Source organism: Falco biarmicus, chromosome Z (assembly GCF_023638135.1).
Source record: "Falco biarmicus isolate bFalBia1 chromosome Z, bFalBia1.pri, whole genome shotgun sequence".
In the NCBI taxonomy this organism is placed as follows: Eukaryota; Metazoa; Chordata; class Aves; order Falconiformes; family Falconidae; genus Falco; species Falco biarmicus.
Genome location: NC_079311.1, coordinates 1,602,316 through 1,621,432, shown reverse-complemented (window position 1 = coordinate 1,621,432; position 19,117 = coordinate 1,602,316). Strand labels below are relative to the sequence as shown.

Genomic DNA, 19,117 nt, shown 5'->3' with positions numbered 1-19,117 from the left:
TTCTTTGTGCCAGTTTTCAGATCTTCCCAGCATTATTCTTAATTTCCTAGGTAGTGTGCCAAACACCTGGAAGTGCAGTTTCCAGATCTGCATCTTTTGGATATCAAGTGTGAGCATACAGGAGAGTGATAAGTTAATAAACATAAGCCATTCGTATTCGGTAGGGCAGATATCGGCAGGTCATTAGTAGGCTGCAAGTGTGGCTCTCGGTACATTGTGTGTGCCTGAGTACTTTTGCAGAAGGTTGTGAGCATTTATAGGTGATTCAGCCTTATGCCCTACAGAAACATATTGCAGGAAGGAAGACTGCTAGAAATTAAAAGTGATTGAGGTTCCAATACATGACAACAATAACAGTTTGGCTTCCCTTTTTGTGATGATCTCCTGCTTGTAAATTGCCAGAAGCAATATTCTTCCCTTGCTTCTTCCAGCTGAAGGATTTGCAAAGGTAACTAACTCCATCCTCTGATTCACTTTTTAGAAATCCATTTCTTCTGTTCTCTTCCAAAGACGTAGCTTGAATTCTTCTGATTTGTCACGGTGGTTGTTTTGGGAGTTGGTAAAATCATAAGCGTTACCAGCAGAACCATGAGCTTGCTTTCTTGTACTGTTTGTAACAGAACCCTGTTTTGAAGCTTGATGTAGTTCTGAAAGAATATTAGAGTCTGCTGAAATTATCTTTAAAGTGCTTGGAAACTGCTGATAAGATGCATAAATTCTTTATGCTGTATGTATATCCTTGTGGATGTGTGAGGGTGTTTATACACATAATACAATAAAAAGTGTGCAAGTTACATTCACATCTGTATATAAATAGACAAACTCAGATGCAGTATTTTTTTAAATCTAGTCAAGATTTATCTAATTGATGCATGTTTGTATATCCATGCAATCTCTAGCATCCTTCCCCTCAACATGCATTTATTATTTTAACAAATCATTATAGTTGTTTAAATGAAGACTAAACACTATACAATTTTAATTTACCTTCAGATGAAACAGTGGCATTATGACATATCCAGAGAATTACTTTCTGCATTTCTGTCAGGTTTTGGGGGTTTTTTTGGTTTGGGTTTTTTTTTTGGAGTTTAATGCCTACCATGCAATGACAAAGGTTTATTCTCCCTTTGTTCTTTTCAGAGTGCTGCAGCAGCTCCCAGTCCAGTGCTAGGAAACATTCCCCCAGGAGATGGCATGCCAGTAGGTCCTGTACCACCGGGTTTTTTTCAGGTATTAAGAAAAATTACGGTTACAGGAATTTTAGGATAGAAAATCCTCCATAATACTGTTTACAAGTCTGTAGAAAAGGTCCTGTTCTAATCTCTGTCTCACTGTATGGTGCTATACTTGAGAGTTTATGTTTTTGCAAAAATGAAGAGGTGGAAAGGAAGGGTTCTCTCTGACTGACAGATATTTCATTTATGAAATAGTACAGCAGAACTCATTTCAGAATTTCAAGGATAAGAAGTGGTGCCAGGTAATGAGTGGAAACTGGAAATGCTTGAACATAATTTTATAAAAATTTCTTGTGATGGTATACACACATTGCATTGAAACTTTAAAGTAATATTGTTGGTCATGTTTAGCTTTGTGGTAAAGCCACAGGCCAGATTTTTAAGGCGTTCAGGTTTCAGTGGGAATTAGACCTAGGCAATTAAGAATATCCCACTGAGCATCTCATTGCACACTGAATATCCCAGCCCTAATGCCTAGGAAAACAAGCCAAGGGTTTAGACCGTGTGTTCCTCCTATTAAGTTCTGTCATAAATGAAACTCACTACCCAGTAAGCAGTTTGGACAGTAACAGTACAGAATACTGTGGTGGAAAACCAGCAGCTTTTAGTGCAAGGCCAGCCTAACAGTTGTAATTCAAGACGGGACTGCTCCTGTGGGCGAGCTTGCATCTCCCCTTCACCAAAGCTGGGCTGTTCTTCTCCACACTGCCAAGCTGCGGCAGTGCAGCAGGAGCAAAAAGTAGCAGCATCTCTAGCATTGAAACAGATCTTCAGGAGGAACAGAGATTTCCACTTTGCATACTTGATCTCACGATGTGAAAGAAACAACCTGTATTTCCAGAACTGTGATGTGGCGAGAACATTGTGATGGGACATTCTGTAAGAACCAAGTACTGAAATCCAGGCAGAGACCAGTGTCTTTCTCTTTCTTCCCTGAGATACATAGACAAAAGAAGCATACTTCATCTGGAAAAACAGAACTTTTTTATTTTATCCAGATGGTTTGTACAAAAATGGCAGGATATCAGCAGTCGTTGTTTACACTGTCTGTAAGTGACAGCGATCTTTCTATGGTCTTCCTCTTCCCACCGAGGGAAAAACTGCCATCTGCAGTACTGGTACCTACATAAGGAAACCCTGAACCTGGCATGAGCGTGTTCGTTCCTTCATCAACTCAAAAACTGAGGTGTGGCTTTTAATACGTGAAGGAAGAGGTAATTGGCATGTGAAGTAGAAAATACCTTACTGTTGCCAGTCACAAAATCCTCAGGAGCTGGCAGAACTGATTAATTATTTTATTTCTGTTTTCGGTTTTTTGAACAGCTGGTTAAGTAGATGTTTTTACAAACAATTTTATCTTAATATTTAATGTTGTATAAATATTTCACTTTTTCCTATTTTAGCCGACCACTCCAGTTCTAATGTCAAAGGAATTAAAGTTTAAACTTACTTTCTTCTATTGTGTTTGAAGACAATTAAGAGGGGGAAGGGACACAGATAGGAGAAGTATGTGAAGTATAGAGGAGAAAGTAGCTATTTTAAAGCTTTTGCATGAGGAGGGTGTGGGAGTTTTGTTTTTAGAAGCGTGAAAAGACTTCTAGCCACTCTAGTTCTTTAAAATTAAAAGAAAGACAAGATGATAGGAAGTTAAGTATGGGTAAACCTTCCTTGTCTGTCAGTGTCTGACTTCACTCTTACTTGAAGCCCCACCAACAGCCTGCTTTTTTTGCAAGGCCTGGGATCAAAAATAAACAGGAAAATCCATTTTCCATGTTACAGTTTGTGACATTAATCAGAGCTATCATCAGTTCAACAGCATGGCCAGTGAGTTGCAGCTTTGCAAGGAGCGTTCCCAGAGCGCACAGTTTGGTCTGGACTCCTCCAGACATCACCCTTCGGTTCTCCTTGAAACTGCTGGGTCTGTGCCATCGTGTCTCGCTCTGACGTGGTGGTGCTGAAGCTTAGTTCCTTACAGTTAGTTTTAGCTGATAAGAGATCTGCTTTCCTCAGTCGAATGGCCTTGTCAACAGAACAGACATTTTCCGGGAGATCATTAGTTTTTGCTGTAGTCATCTGCTTAAGAATATACGTAAAGACATAACATGCTAGTTAGCAAATCCAACTGCAAGTTCGATAGCAGATACATTGATATGGTTGGGAGCAATCCCAGCAAGGGGAGCTAAGCCAGAATCCAGTCAATTACATACCCGTGTGCTGAAACTGCAAGGTGTGTATAAAGCACATAGGTACAGACAGTCCATGAGAATGCGTTGTGTTGCTGAAGTGAGTGTTGTCAAGGAGCAGTTAATATGTGGCTGTAACACCTTCAGACAGACCTGAACCTTACCAATGTCAATTTATCTCAGGACAAGAAAACAACACCGGCAGACATAGCCATGTGTATGAACCTTGAAAACTGGGGAGCATCATCTGCTGCCATAAAAGGCAGGTGAAATGACAAGCAAGACAGAGAAACTCATGATCACACTTGCTTCATAGCTGCTTTCTTTTTATTACTTTCTGTATACTCTTCTGCAGTTCCTCTGATCCCAGTTGGTCACAAGAATAAACCAAATCACAGGAAATACGTTCATCTGTCTTGATCCAAATACTGACGAACTTCGGCCTTTCTATGAACTGCTGGTCTTCTTTCAGTGACGGTTTGGAATTTAGACCACTTCTAGATTAAGAAAGTGAAAATTTCTGGTTTTTAAGAGTCAGAAGCTTATAGTAACAGTGGGAGAATAGTGCTTATATCTTTATTTAGTTCACTAAGACTTTGCACTACAAACACACTGTAATATTTGAGCTTTTTGCAACCTAAAATGTATCTAGAAGATCATCCTGGAATGATAAGGGTGCCTTTTGTTGCTTTCTCAAAATGTTTGGATTGGCCTAAGCTAGAACTGTTGACAGCAGCTACCTCCCAGCTCTGCTTGGCTAACTCAGGATTGCTGGACGATTTAAAGTCATTTCATTTCTCATCAGCCCTGGCTCTTGGCTTTGCAGTGCAGCTCCACTTTGGCACGCAGCACTAACCACCAACTGGGATGTAAGTGAAATGGATGCTCTTGCTGCTGCAATTGCTTCTTATCAGACAGGTCAGGGGAAGGTGACAACCTAGGTGGGGACCGTGCTGGGAACCAGGAAACATCACCTGCGTTCCAGATTTATTGGCACTGCTGACCACTAGCATTGTTTCTGTGACCTTTATTTTTTATAAAAGAAAATAAATACACTTTATTTTTCATAAAAGAAAACAATCCAGTATGCTAGTATAGTACATGGAGGTAGAATACTGTGGGAGAAGCGTGGTTTCTCAGACAGTATCTGGTAAAACTCCGCACTTGTGAGATGAGGTTTCCACATATGTGTAGGCCACGAGCACTGATGTTAATTAGCAGTCTCTGGCATTCTACGTCTAGTCCACAAAGGTGGAGCTGTGAAGCCAGCAGTTGAATTTGCCTTGTATCTTTCTCTATACTTGTATTTTTATACTTCAGTTCAGGTGATGGATGGTGATCACTACAGTGCTGACAGGCCAGAATGCCTTACAGTGATACAGTGAAAGGAAGGTGGTAGAGTTGTGCACAACTATTATCATCAACTAAATCATACTATTTTTTAAAAAAGAGAATTGTTTACAGTGTCAAAGGTGAAATTTGAAAAGTCAAGAAAACAGCTTTATGTACAGTTAGAATGTGTCTCAATTTCATCGACTGGTGTGCCTGTATTTTCATGTAACTTTAAATTTCATAGCGATGGTTTTTTGTGTGTGTGTCATTTTCTTTCAGTACATAGAATAGGTGATACTCTGGAAATAAACTGGGTTACGTAGTAACTGAATCTGTTCTTGGTGCACTAGCAGCAAAACTTGAGTGTATGGGACTACGGAAGGAACGAAGACAATAGTTCCTGTTATGCAGGACTCTTAAGCTCCAGATAGGAGAACCTAGTCAGGCTTTAGAGTTGATTTTGTCTCAGGCTGAAATAACCAGTCAAGTGCAGTTCAGTGAGGGTGATGTCTTGCTTCTGGTAAATTGCTTTCTTAAATATGGAGCCTGAGAGAAGGATAATGGTTGGGAATCAGACTCCTAGCCTGGATGCTAAAAAGTGATGTGCAATTCCTTCTAAGTTACCCATGGTTTTCCTGGTTAATGCAAGGTAAGTGATCTCAATTCTCTTTCTTCATGTAAAACGGTATTAGACTCTGTAAGGGTAAGATGGCTGTATACATTCCTGAAATGCTTATCTAACTCCAGTCTGGGTCTTGAACTACGTCAACAATTGCCCATTTTCCCCTCTAGACCACGTCCCATACATGGAGCTACCCTGTGAGGAAGGCATCTAGCTACTACGTTAATAAAATAAAAGTCATTTAGGACATTTTCTATGCCATTTTTTAGTATCAGAGTTACTCTGTTGTTAGTTTCTTCATACAGCCATCCACAGAGGTCAACGTGACCTAGTATTTGTCCCTGCTTTTGGAGTCCTGTCTGATACTGAAATAAATAGTAGGGCAGCCAGATCACTGAACAATACTGTAGTAATTATTTACTTTTGTGTCTAGTTGTTAGAGGGTGCATATAATATCAGCAAAGCTTTACAGGAGGTTCTAAAAAACTCACTTATGGTGAGTTAAATTAATCCACTTTTGAACAAAGAGGGTTAGGTCAAGAATTTAAAGACTCAGATTTTCACATCCAGTCTTACTTCCAGTTTCTGTCCTGAGGACAGCCAGCATTTTTCTCCACAGTTGGTTCTGTGCAGTATGGAAGTGTTGCTTGTTAAAGCCCTCTTAGATACAGGCAGAACAAGGTCTTCAAAGCGTTCAGTACTAGCCGCACTCCTTGAGAACAGTGAGATTGGCAAAAAATCGTGTTTCATACTTGCACATCATGGTGCCGTATGCATTTAGAAAATTAATGACATGAACATTTGGAAATACCATCATGGGAATTTTGAAGCCCGGATATGCTTTTGTTCCACGGCCACACACCAGTGTGCCCATGTGAAGTGTGAGGGTTGTGTTCAGGGGCGAACCGCTACTCTTTGGATAGTGAAGTGCTGGCCCATTTCCATCCATCTCTTCACTGATTTTCAACTGGCTAAAAAATTTGATATACTTTACCTTTGTATTTTTGCAGACTACTTATTTGATCGTTGTGGCCAGTATCAGCTTTAGCAAGCAAATAAACAGAGGCAAGGGGGAGGTTTTAGAGCACGTGTTCACTTGAAGTGTTTTTAATTTTTAAACAGAATGAAAGTATTGTTTTCATATTATTTTATTTGCATTTTAGTTACTGTTCTTTTTTTAACACACCTAAACACAGAGTTGGAAGCGTAGGATGGTTTGGGTTGGAAGGGACCTTTAAGGTCACCTGAGTCTAGCCCCCCTGCAGTGAGCAGGGACATCTTCTGTAGACCAGGTTGCTTGGAAGCGCTGAGGTTCTCATCCAGTGGAATTCATGTTATTTCTCCAAGTTAGCGGCAGCTAGCACTGCTGAATATCTGACCCTAGCCGCTTACTTTTGCACTGCAATTACAGGAAACTTTAAAATGTGTATTTACTCTAACCATAGTTATGTTCATCTCTTTTATTACATGGTTGACAAAAGTTTGCCATGTCTGCATCTGCATAAGGAACCTGTCTGTTTTTTAAAGGCACCCAGGCAGGCAACAGCTTGGGGTTTGTACCTCACTCACCTAAGAGACACTGCGGAATAGGTAATTCAACAAGTGCCAACTGAGATTTGGAGGAAGCAGGTTGTTTGCTGATTGACAGTTCACTTGGTAATTTTTTAAAAAGTTAGATTCTGCACTGACTATACCTTTTCACATATAAGTGCTCTTTCTTTTAAGTGCTTTCCTTTTTTCCCCAGCAAATTTGTTAAAAGCTTACTGCTAAACCTTATTTCAATAGTACATGTATATTGTAACGGCATCGTTCAAGTAGCTTGCTTCATTCACCAATTTGTGATCGTCACATGTAGTTGGAACATCAGGGGAAAAATGTGTCGACACCATGTTTGAAATACAAGTGTTACATATTGCTCTTATATAAAGGGAAAAAAACCCAACCCAGCCCAAACCCAGCCCAGCAATGTAATGTAGGGCTGTCTTGCCATCTAGTGGCAATTGTTCATTCGCCTTTTGGCTCAATCCGTGGTCCTCAGAGGTGGTGGTTTGTGCTTTAGTAGAGCTGACCTAATGCTTTAGGAGAGCATCATTACAGTAAGAGACAGGAGCAAAAAGACCTTTTCCATTTCTTTTCCTGCCTAGCATTACTCTTTGGTATATAAAAAAGTTTAAAGAGCATGTAGATAGTGAAAATAAGCAAAGTAAGGTAGTGACTTAAAAATCAGTAACGACACGCACCGCTCATGTTTTGAAACAGAAATAGTGAATTACTTGTATATAAAAAGAAAATAGATTCGTAAGATTCTGTGTAAGGCTGTAAAATATCTTTATAATGTACTATTTAAATTTATACTTATATTTACAATATTTGTAGTAAAGTCATGGTATGATACATTTTAAAAAATAGACCTTGTATTATGGATTTGATGAATGCAGCATTTGATCAAAACAGTTAAATCTTTGCTATTTATCCCCAAGGAGACTAGCAAGCAAAATGGTAATTGAGCTGTTTCCCAAGGGGCAGTGTAGAATATCTGCTCCTTTTTAGAAGTTACTTGTTGAAGTCTCCCAAAGAAATACAGATGGCACCTTTACATCTCCTCTGATTCCACAACAGCTGTGGTTAAACCAGTGCATTTGTAGTTCCGCTCAGTCCTTGTGGCTCACTTTAATGTAGCTCATATGTACTAGTACCTTTGAAAATATTACTTTGGCCAGGGATCTGCTGGGTACGTGATGCTCTGCTTCAGCCCCTTCACGCTCGCAGAACATCCTCCCTGATTGCTCATTTGAACAGACATCCAGCAGTAAGGAAGATGTGGAAGGAGAAATCCTCCAGCGTCCCTTTAAAGCCATTTTGGAGTGGCTGTGTTGCTTCTACGAATTGTTCACCCAGGGGTTGTTTTTTGTACAAGGAATGAGGATTCCTAATTCCAGCTGCTAAATTACATGACTAAAACTAGAAGATGCAGGCATCTCTCAGGATGGTCTTTGCAGTACCGTAATACGTATCTATATTGATTCAAAAATGTTTTGTTTCTTTTTAAATCCCTTTGAACTGTTTCAACTTTTGTCTTCCCCTAACACCCACGCAGTTGCCTGGTAGCACCTTTCATTGCTGATCCTCATGTTTTCCTCACTTTTTCAGCATTACCTTGTACTTTTTTTAAGAAGTGTACAAATCATTAAGAACCACCTGGAGCTTGACTGCAAAATTAGCTAGATTTGCTACATGTGTACGCCCATCCTAAATTCCAGTGGGGAAAATGAGATAATTGCAGGTGAAGGAGGGAAAAGTTACAGAATTGGGCCCCGAGCAGAGCAGATACAGAAGCTTGGAAAGCCCCATGGGTCGCTGAAGTATTACGGTGAGTGAATGCACTGTCACCAGCGCTACAAATACAGCTTGTGAGTAAAGCTAGCAGCTTTGGCAGCTTTGGTGGGCCTTGAACAGTGTTCAAAATAGAATTTAAAGGGGATCCCCCCCCCCTCCTTTATATATTTAATGTCAGTAAGAAGAATTTTATTGTACTTTTGGAATCTCTGTTGTTTGTTAAATGCGTCCACCCCAGTATAACAGACTGACACTGGGAATACTCAAGTGCATAAAATTACGCATATGTCTAATTCTTCACAGAATTGGGATCTGTGCATTTTTGTCATTGCCAGGATCATACTGTATTTTAAAATGTTTTAATTTTATACCTTATTTTGACTTTTTAGACTCTATGAAAGGAGATTAGCATCTAGAAAGATCTGTAAGTAGTTTGTGTGTGTTCCTCTCTTTTTTGTTCATTTAAATACCAGGAACAAAGTCAAAATCAAAAAAGATGAAGGTGTCCGACATCTGCTGGCTTTGATAATACTGTCCTGCAGTTGTGGTAATGGTTTTACTGCTCATAACTGTTGGAACAAATTAAAACTGCTCAGCTTGAGTAGCTAAATAAGCTCTGAGCCCACGCTTCCCCAGCCTCCTCTTCTACATCTACATCTCAAGCAGCTGCAGACCCACAGCTAGTTACAGAGTGGTGCAAAGGAAGAGCTGGAATTGGGCACAAGTCGTTTACCTAGGAGGTCTGTTTTGAACTTCATAACCTTACCCTGAAAATTCAGGTTATCTGTGAGAGAAACCTCAGAAATGTAAGGGTACTGACCATACGCCAAAACTGTCAATACATTGCTGCTGAAGTGGTGCTAAAGAGTAGCAGAAGGGTTGTCATTTATATATGATGCTTCCTTTTGCTAAGGTTAATTCAGTTCCTGTCGTAGTCTGACTCTCGCTTTTTACATGAGCCACAGGTGCTTGGGTTTGAAGCCAAAATCCTTGGATGATGATAATGCATGTAGCTTTGAAATAATATATTTATTAAAAATAACAGCAGGAATAACAAGCTCCAGCTTTTCATTGTCAAAGTTGTTCCACAAAATCAATCATATATCATAATCAGGGGTAACTAGGTGGTTTACTAAGTGTTAGAAAATGCTTTCTCAAGCTTAGTGATCTGTGTGTATGATGTTGGAATTCTAAAAGCAAAGTTTATCTTTTAAAAATAGGTGATACTTCTTGATGTCTTAGTTTTAGCTTGTCAGGTTTGAAATACTCTTATTTTCTGTAGTATTTACATTTAATAAAAATTAATGTAAAACCTATTTACCTGGTTTAAAATGCATGTGGGTAATAGCCCTTCTAAAATTCTGTTTCTTTCACAATTTCCATTACATACCGTGTGCAGAACTTAGATGCTTTCTCTCCCACTTGCTAAATCTTCTTGAGCATGAGATAATATTTCCCAGCATGTGAGGCAGATGTAATAACAGTACAATTCCTAAAGATCATTGATTCATTGATCATCCGAATGAGTACTACTTACTTTCTCAAACTTCTGGAGAAGTACCCAGGTGTGTGGGTAGATCCTGCTTTTAGCATCACAGAGAACTGCTTAGGACAAAAGGTTTTGTGTTTTGTTTTATTTTGCTTTTTAAGAGGTTTTATTTCTTCATTTTCCTATGCAGAGTGTGCAAGGTATATATTGCAATATTCTGTCATATGGTGGAGTAAGTCCTGTAATTCTTGACCAGGGATGTCAGAAATGCTAGTGTTGTTGTAACTTTTGGCATTTTAGATGTGAAAAGATGGATGTCTGGTGGAAGGCTTTTTGATTATTTTAAAAAATCTTTAGTTTTGCTTAATACTCTAAATTAAATCAAACCTCTTACTGTAGCTGTTTAGAGGTTACTGGAGCGTGTTGGGCTGCTCTTAGGAAACCATAAATACATACATTATTTTTTCAGGTATCTTCGTGTGAAGCGTAGAGAAGAACTTACTCGTGGAAATAGGTTTGATTATCAGGAAGGGCCAATGCAGAGAGAAATCCAGGCTCAGTGCTGAGAGTCCAACACTATTTTATGTGAAATAGTGTAAGTGGAAACAAGTAGTTTGACTCCTGCTAGTAAACTGCGAGATGTGTAGTGTGTAACCCAAATCTCTGAATTACTTTAGCAAAGTATAAAACAAAGACCTCTAGCATTTTGGTAGCCATTTGGGGGGTGAAGGAAGACAAGAAAGGTTTGTACTTAACAGTAAAGTGCAGCTGAATAGGGAAATAATTTTTTGTTAAAAATAGATGATAGCCTGTCTGAGCTTCACAGAGGGTAAGTTACATGTTTGTGCTTATCAGCAGGCTGTGCCAGCACAAGTGTTGTTTTGAGAGCTAATTTAGTTTAGTCCTGGTTAGAATTAAAATGTGTTAATGAAGAGTGTCTTACATGCTGTGGTGACTGTTATGGCCATTGATGTCCGCAAAAAAAACTTAGAGGAAATTAAATAAATGCAAGTATATGACTTGTAAACTAACTTCGATTAATTCAATTCACACATATGTTATGGTTCACCGCTGGTATTCTTGAAGAGTACAAAACCCCATTTCAGTGAGAGTGGAAGCACACACACCAGCAGTAGTTGTACAGCACCTCTAAACCATTTTATAAAATACAGGAGTCTTGAGGAGATACACTAATGTTACATCCCAGTCATTTTTCAGTACTGCTACCGTAAGAAAGTGAAATAAAAATATCAGGCAGTCTTATTTCTTACCATTTCAACCACAAATACGGTTTTTTTGACACTCCCTTTAACCAGAAATTGTGTTTGAAAACCAAAAAAGAATGAGTATTAATTTATTTTCAGAGGCAGAATATCTCACTTGGCAATTGATTTCATTTTTTAATGGATGAGAGGAGAACAAAGATTTTTGGTTTCCCTTCTTGTCTTTTAAGTGAATAAATGAAGAGATTCAGTCATTATGAGAATTCCCATCTGGCTTATGACCTTGATGCTGGCAGCTTGGACCCTCTCACAATACCTGCTCTTCAAGTAATAGCACAATTAATTTTAAATAATTTGTCATAGTGTGTACAAATTAATTCTGTTGTTCAGTTTTCAGCTCCTAGTGATAAGTAGTGTTTAGAGTTTGTGCTGGTTATGGTGACTGAATTACCCAAAGCAATTAATACCATTTCAGTCCTTTTCTATACTGAGTGCTAAAACTATGTTTCACCTTGTGTTTTTTAATTTGTGGTGTGCTCTCGTTATTCCCCTAAGAGATGTGCTCCAGTTAGGAGCATCATCTGCCTCTCTGGGTATTGAGATACACACTCTAAGGAGATTGCTCTAAATTTGATAATGCAGGTTACAAAAAAAAAAAAAAAAAAAAAAAAAAAAAAGCTGAAGATCAGTTGTCACTTGGTTTTGTTTGCATCTCAACCCATTAATTTAGAGGTGTTTTTTGGGAGCCCTGCAGATCACTGCCTGGTGCAAGCAGAACCTGTTCCTCTGCTTTTTTAAGCCATGTGAAATGCGGTAAGCGTGCGGCATGGGCATCCTCTTCCAGGTCTGGATAGAGCTGTTGTTGGAGATGATGCTGTCTGTCCATCTGATCTCCACCGTCCACCACTGCCCCCGCAGCGGGGTGGTGCTGCCCCAGGCTGGGGCAGAGGAGAGGTGCGCAGCAGGCAGAGGTGTCCAGGTGAGCACACTTGCTGGTGGCTGGTTGAGCGCGTCTGACACTGTGCTGAAGCCCCTGAGACATGTCAAACACCTTCCCCTCTGTGGGATCTCCTGTAGGACTGCCCATCTTGGGCACATCCCTCCTGGGGCTTCCACACATCATGCTTAGCAGGTCACCCAGCTGCAAACCAGTCAGCCTCGGAGGGTCTGTTTTGGCTGGATGACACCTGGTTGAGCTACTGCCCTGCTTTCTGCACCAGCCTTTATTGTAGGCATTTAAACCAGGTGTGCTTGAAAACGTACTCCTGTCCTGCTTTGACCAGACAAATACATATTTTTCTGAGCTGAAGAGTCCTTTTAGTACACCTAGCTGGGAAGCTGTGAACGTGAAGCCCGACGAGCATTGTTATTTTAAGCAACCCTGACTGAGTAAGGTGGGTTTTTTCATGCCAGGATTCTCCTGTTCAAGCAGTATTAATTCCATTTTATTCTCCTCAGCCCGAGCTTTGTTTACTGGCATTTTTGCTCTTGGTATTTTTACAGTTAGCAGATGTGTGCATGCCCACTAACGGCAGTAATTCTTTGTGCACTACATTTATTTGTTTTCCTGGTGGGGGGTGCTCGTTACCTGGGGTTGCGCTGTCCAGTATAATGAGTCACAGGGTATCACGTACTATGTATGTAATGGAACAGGTACGGACATTTATGGTAAACTCAATCTCATTAGGAATTCAGTCTCAACACGAATTGAAATGTCAGCAATATTCAGGATTAGTTGTTTGACTGTGGATTATTGTATATTTGGTAAACGGCAATTTATGTGGGACGTAGTCAATAAATGTAATGGTATGAGTGAAAAAAGAATTAAAATGTCAGTGCGACACACACACACACACACACAGACCCACACCCCGAAAACTAGTCTGGAAGCAAGGAAATTATATTCCCAGCTTTTGGAAGGGAAATAAAGAAAAACAAGATTTGTTGAAATCTGTCATACTTAGTAGAACACCATCTTTTACATGTTTTTATTCCACCAGTATTAAGTACAAGAAAACTAAAACACACCGTGTTCTAGAGTCACCCAAACAGCTAAAAACAGACAGAGTAAGAATTGCAGAACTGGCAGAGAAACATGCCACCTTCTGTGCCTTTATGTCACCAGCTTCCTGGTGGGTATTTTCTGTGAAATCACTTGTCCTGAACACTGGAATCAAAATGATGGCAGTGAGACTACGGTGCTTCAATGTTGCTTCTTCAGAGACTTCCCTACAGAGAAATACATTATCTGCTTGTCCCCTTGTGTTCCCAGGGGTTAAGGAAAATCTTATTTTACAAGCTTTTTACGTTGTTACTACTCGCAAAATTATATTAAACACACAGTTTATAAGATACCCTTTACTCTCCCTGCACACAGTTGGATCCTTTCTTCAGGAATATAACAGAAAGTGCTGGAGTGTGTGGCACCATCATTCAGGTTTTTGCACTTCTTTTTAAGTATTTAAGAATGTGACATGATAGGATGGTATAAGGAAGAGCAGGGAGCTTACAAAATTTAACATTTCACACCTTGATTTTGTTTTGTGTAGTCTCTCATAGTTGTTTGGGTTTTTTTTTGTTCTTTTCCTTTTTTAGTACTTTTCTCCTTGTAGATGGGGGCTATTTTTCACTTTTAAAGTTGATAAATACATATATTCTGTGGTGACTTATACACAAAAGGTTTTTCCTCCCTGGCTTCTTTTTGTCACCCAGTTCAGCAGAAGCTTCTGCTGGTATTCCTTTGGTCTCAGCTGTATGACAGCAGCCTTCCAAGATGCTTTTGTGATACCAAATTACTGAATTTTGTTCCTGAAGGCGGTAATTACAATATACTGATGTTCACAGATGTGTTTAGCTGGCTGTTCTCCAAAAGAAAGAGTTACCAGAATCTTCTCCAGTTGCTGCAGTTTGTGTGACATGATTTCAAATGCTGGTGGCATCTCCATCTAAGTTGTGGTTAAATATGACCTTCTTGCCTGTTACTTTGTTTTCTTCATGTTCTTTTTTTCTTTTGCTGATTTTTGTCTTGGTTTCATTTTTTGTTTTGGGGTTGGGTGTTTTGTGGGGGGTGGGTGGGTGTTTGCTTGGTTGGTTTTGGGGTTTTTTTTGTTGTTGTTTCGGGGTTTTTTTTCTTTTCTTAATACGTTAGTATATGTGCCAGTTCCTGAACTCCATTTGAGAAGTTAATTGTAGCTTAGGGTAGTGCACAATAGTGTTGTTTACACCTCCTCCTACTCAGTGTAATGTCCGTGTTGTGGATTAGCGGGACTTGAAGGCTGCAGTAGTGACTGGAAACCCTTGAGAGCCATTTCAGCACTTGGAAATTACTGTGGGATGGAGCCACGCTGGTCATACCCTTCTTCCTCAGTCAGATCAGCTTCAAGAGACTGGTTTCCCTTAGACAGGCTTTGCAACGTCCTAACCAAGATCTGGCTCCGAAATGCCAGGTGCATGATTTGGAGAGTACTCTACATCCTTTCGCACAGTGAGGGCTCTAGGAGATAATACCACCTGTCTTCTTCCTACCTGATAGCTGAAGTTACTGCTGCATTATTACATCTTAAATAAGATTTAAAAATTAAACCTATCTTTTGGCATGTTTTTCCAGCTTTATTATTTCTTTCTAAATTTACCCTGTTGTTTGAAGAGTCATGTCTGTAAGCCTTGAGTAGAAGAAGGGCTCTTGCGTTCTGCATTGCCGACAGCCCTCTCCCTCCCTGCTACCTGGGGTAAGCAAGGAAGTACTTGATTCATTGGCATGGCATCTGTCCAGTCCCCCTGCTGAACTCTGAGACCAATCAGGAGTCTGTCGTATCCCAGCTGAAACCAGGACCGGGGATCCATTAAAGCTTTTCAACTATCAAGATGCTGAATTTTGAGTTGACACGAGGCTGAAGGAGCAGGCAGATATGTCTGAGTCTTCAACACGCAGAGAATTTATTTTTTGTCTTCAGAAGGCTGGTGCTACGCCAACCAGTTCAAAACTTGTGGTCACTGTTTTTACTTTAGTGCCCGTATTTTGAACCCATTACTTCTGTGAAGTATGTGTTGCAATATCATTAAGAGAAGGGGAAGAAAAAGTTTCCAAGAAGTTAAGGCAAGAGAGCTACTAATTGTAAGAAATATAAGTCTGTGGTGGTTCCTTCCTAAGCCATGGTCAATTCAACAACTCGAACAATAAAGTAAAACTAGACTGGAGGGTAAATGTCAGTTGTTCTTATTAATTACAAAGGATGTAGTGAAACAACATGTGACAAAACATGCCTACTGCTTGAGTTCATGTCCTCCAGAATGCCTGGTGCTTAATAATGTGAGTGTGTGAGAGGCTTGGGAAAAAATGCTCCCAATGCGGTGAAAAGCTGTTCATATTTGATTTATTTTCATTTGAACGTTTGACTGAATTTCTTTGTAGTCTTGATACATCTCAGTAGAACTTTTTGTGGATAAACGTGACGTTGGTGCAGAGGGAGAAGTTTAGTAACTGGCACAAAGCCAAGAATATTTATGTTTTTCTTTTTAATGGTAGAATTTTTGTGGTAAAACAAAGTACTAAATATTGGTACAAAAGAGCGTAACATTTCTTAGAGTTGTTCTTGAACATCACTGTCTCACCATTTTCTGCAATGCTATATGGACCTTTATTGATACTCACCAAACATTCGTTGTGCTTCCCAGTTGTTTATATATTTTCCTGCCTATAGAACTGTGCAGTGTTTGTATCCATGTGTCATCAAGAACTATAGGAACTATTTGAAATTTACTAGATTTAGTCATTCATTGCAGTTCCACTTGGGTTCAGATGCTTGAGGAATAGGTTTAAACACTTCCTCAAATATGTGTAAGGGGAATACATAGGTATATAAATATTTACAGTATATAAACCTTCCTGTAAGACAGAGTTGTATCAGAGGGGCTCCTGTAGTTAATGAACTAAGAAGTCAGTTAAGGATAGATGGACTGAGTCTCTTAAGTCTGTTTTGATGCCTGCTTAGGGAACAGTGCCTCAGGAAAAAAAAAATCATGACATATATAATTTCAGAGAAGAATCCTAGACTTACTCTGTGAGGCTTTTATTAAGTAGACTTGAGACCTACCTAGATCCAGACCTTCTGTTGCGGTTTAACCCCAGCAACTAAGCACAACACTGCTGCTTGCTCACTCCCTGTGCCGCCAGTGGGTTGGGGAGGAGAATGTGGAAAAGGTAAAACCTGTGGGTTGAAATAAGAATAGTTTAATACACAGTAAAATATAATAGTAATATAATAATTGTTATAGTGATGAAAAGGAAAAAGAGAGGGATAAAACCCAAGAAACGCAAGTGATGCACAGCACAGCTGCTCACCACCCGCTGACCCATGCCCAGCCAGCCCCGCAGCAGCGACTGGCAGCTCCCGGCCAGCTGATAGATCGGTTTATATTCTGAACAGGACATTCTATGGTCTGGGAATACCCCTTTGGCTAGCTGGGGCCACCTGTCCTGGCTGTGTCCCCTCCCAGCTCCTTGCGCACCTCCTCGCTGGCGCAGCATGGGAATCCTGAACGGTCCCTGGCTCGGGGTGGGCACTGCTTAGCCACAGCTGGAACATCAGCGTGTTACCAACATTATTCTCACACCAGATCCAAAACACAGCATGGTGGCAGCTGCTAGGAAGAAAATCAACAGTACCTCAGCCAAAACCAGGACCTGTCAAAAATCTGAAGCAGCTACTGACCTCAGTGGCACAGCATACCCCAAAATATGGTTTGTAATTGTCAAGCATTAGCAACAATGTGAGTCACATTCTGAAAAGTGAAATTGTGACTTTATATGAGTAAGCCTCTTTCTCTCCTTTTTGCAGTGAAGTATCTGTTTCGGTTTTTTAAATAAAACATACCCAAAAAAGAGATTTTAGGTATTTTTATAACCTACATAGAGAGGTGAACCCACTGGGAAGATAGAGGACAAGCATGTTTCCATCCTACTTAAAAGGCACAGATGTTGTGCCAATAACACACTATTATATACTAATATTAGTAGTGTGATTCTACATTAAGATGTGGTTGACTTGAGAGACACTGCTGATTTCCCATTTATGAGCTGTACAGCTGTAAATAAAGTTAAGGTCTCGTTTGCTGAATGAGGTAAGCCAAATCCAAGATACTAACTAGAGTGTGCTGCACTCCGTACAATGCACTTGTCTGACCTTTATGGAAGTTGTTGAAATTCTAATTTCCTTGCACTTTTACTGCTTTACAAGGGCCTGCATGTTTACAGCTTTCACCACATGCACAAGCCTTTTTTTCTTTCTTTCATATCAGATAATCTCGCCAGCAGAGAGTGGGCATGTAGAACCCTCACTCTTACACAGCACAGAATTTCAAATACCTTTTTTATTAAAGTAATATTTTCACAAATGTCATTGAACTTTCTTCTGTAGTTTGCAAACCCTCTGTATTTTAAATTGCTTTATAGTACCTGTTTTGAGTGCATGTTTGTGTCGGTAGCATTATTTCAGTTTTGATCTGATTCTAAGATGCGAAGGGTTCCGTTAATTTTTTTAATGCAAGATCATAGGAATATTTCCATCACTAAGTATTAGTAAAATAATTATAATTCTTTTGCTAGATATTGCTACTATTAATACATGGGTTATGAGCATTGATGATCATTGGCATTTTAGTTTATAATGCAGTGCTGCTGATGGAGCTGAAATGTGCCATTCATTTGTAGAACAGTGATGTTGATCATAGAGTTGTGGTGACCTGCCAGTGGTCCTTAGCTACAGCTGACTAGATGATGCCTATGTACGTATAGTTGGTTTTTTTCCAAGGAGTGGGTTTAAACGTACAGCAGCGCATTCGTCACCAGAGGATGCCGCTGGGAAGTCCTGGCACACTCCTTTCCTTATCTCTTGTTGTCTCCATGGCACTGTCATGAACAGAAGCGAGGTCCTCTTTCACAATATAAAGAATCAGTCTCTTTGTCCCTGTGTTCACAGTCAAAGCATACTTTTAACACTTCATTTTCTTCTGGAGTTACAGGTACTGTTGCTTGACAAAATGAGCCTCTTCATCTGTTTAGTCAGATTTTTGTGCCTTTTTCCTGTAGGCTCACACTTGCCACTAATCCGGCTTTTTTGATTTCTAGATAATTGTCATGCTTTTGGGTGGAATAAGTAGAGATGCTAAATGTATTTTCTGGCACTGCCATTTATTGTAATATTTTATATTTTATATATAACAATATTATTATATAATATTATAATAAATAATATAAATAATAATTATTATATATATTGTAACGGACTGACCTTGTTTGTGAGCTATGAAGTAGTATAGTAGTAGCCAAGAGTCACTAGAACCTCACCAGTTGCAGGATGGTATGAGGGATTTGGGTATAAATTTGGTTTTCAGAGAGGATATTTACTGTGTGAGCATGGAGTTAAATACAGAGGGATGGAAGGAGCGCATCACTGAATTATCCTGGTTAATGGAACCACCAAAGTTTGAAATATTTACAAAAGAAACTTGAAATCTGTGCCCTCACAGGTTAAATTTTGTATTGCATTTTACTGTATTATTTTGAAAAAGTGAATGGGAAGTATTTGTGGATTATTAGGCTGTTACTTTACCTCTTGACTCTCCCAAGAACATTTTTGTTTTCTATTCCAGGGTTTCTGTCTTTCCCCCTTCTTCAGTGGAAACTATGGAAGTGTGA

General features: G+C 39.6%; 1 protein-coding gene across 4 annotated transcripts in view; it reads left to right on the top strand.

The window, feature by feature from the left end:
• The window catches only part of SSBP2 (single stranded DNA binding protein 2), a 191,356-nt gene that overhangs the window by 122,427 nt on the left and 49,812 nt on the right, over nt 1-19,117 (top strand). For 2 of the 4 annotated variants that reach the window (XM_056323654.1, XM_056323655.1), the window contains exon 5: nt 1,141-1,230. The exons of the other annotated variants lie outside the window; for them this stretch is intronic. In XM_056323654.1, the coding sequence (XP_056179629.1) occupies nt 1,141-1,230 (90 nt within the window). The remainder of the gene's footprint in view (nt 1-1,140; nt 1,231-19,117) is intronic. 4 annotated transcript variants of the gene reach the window in all.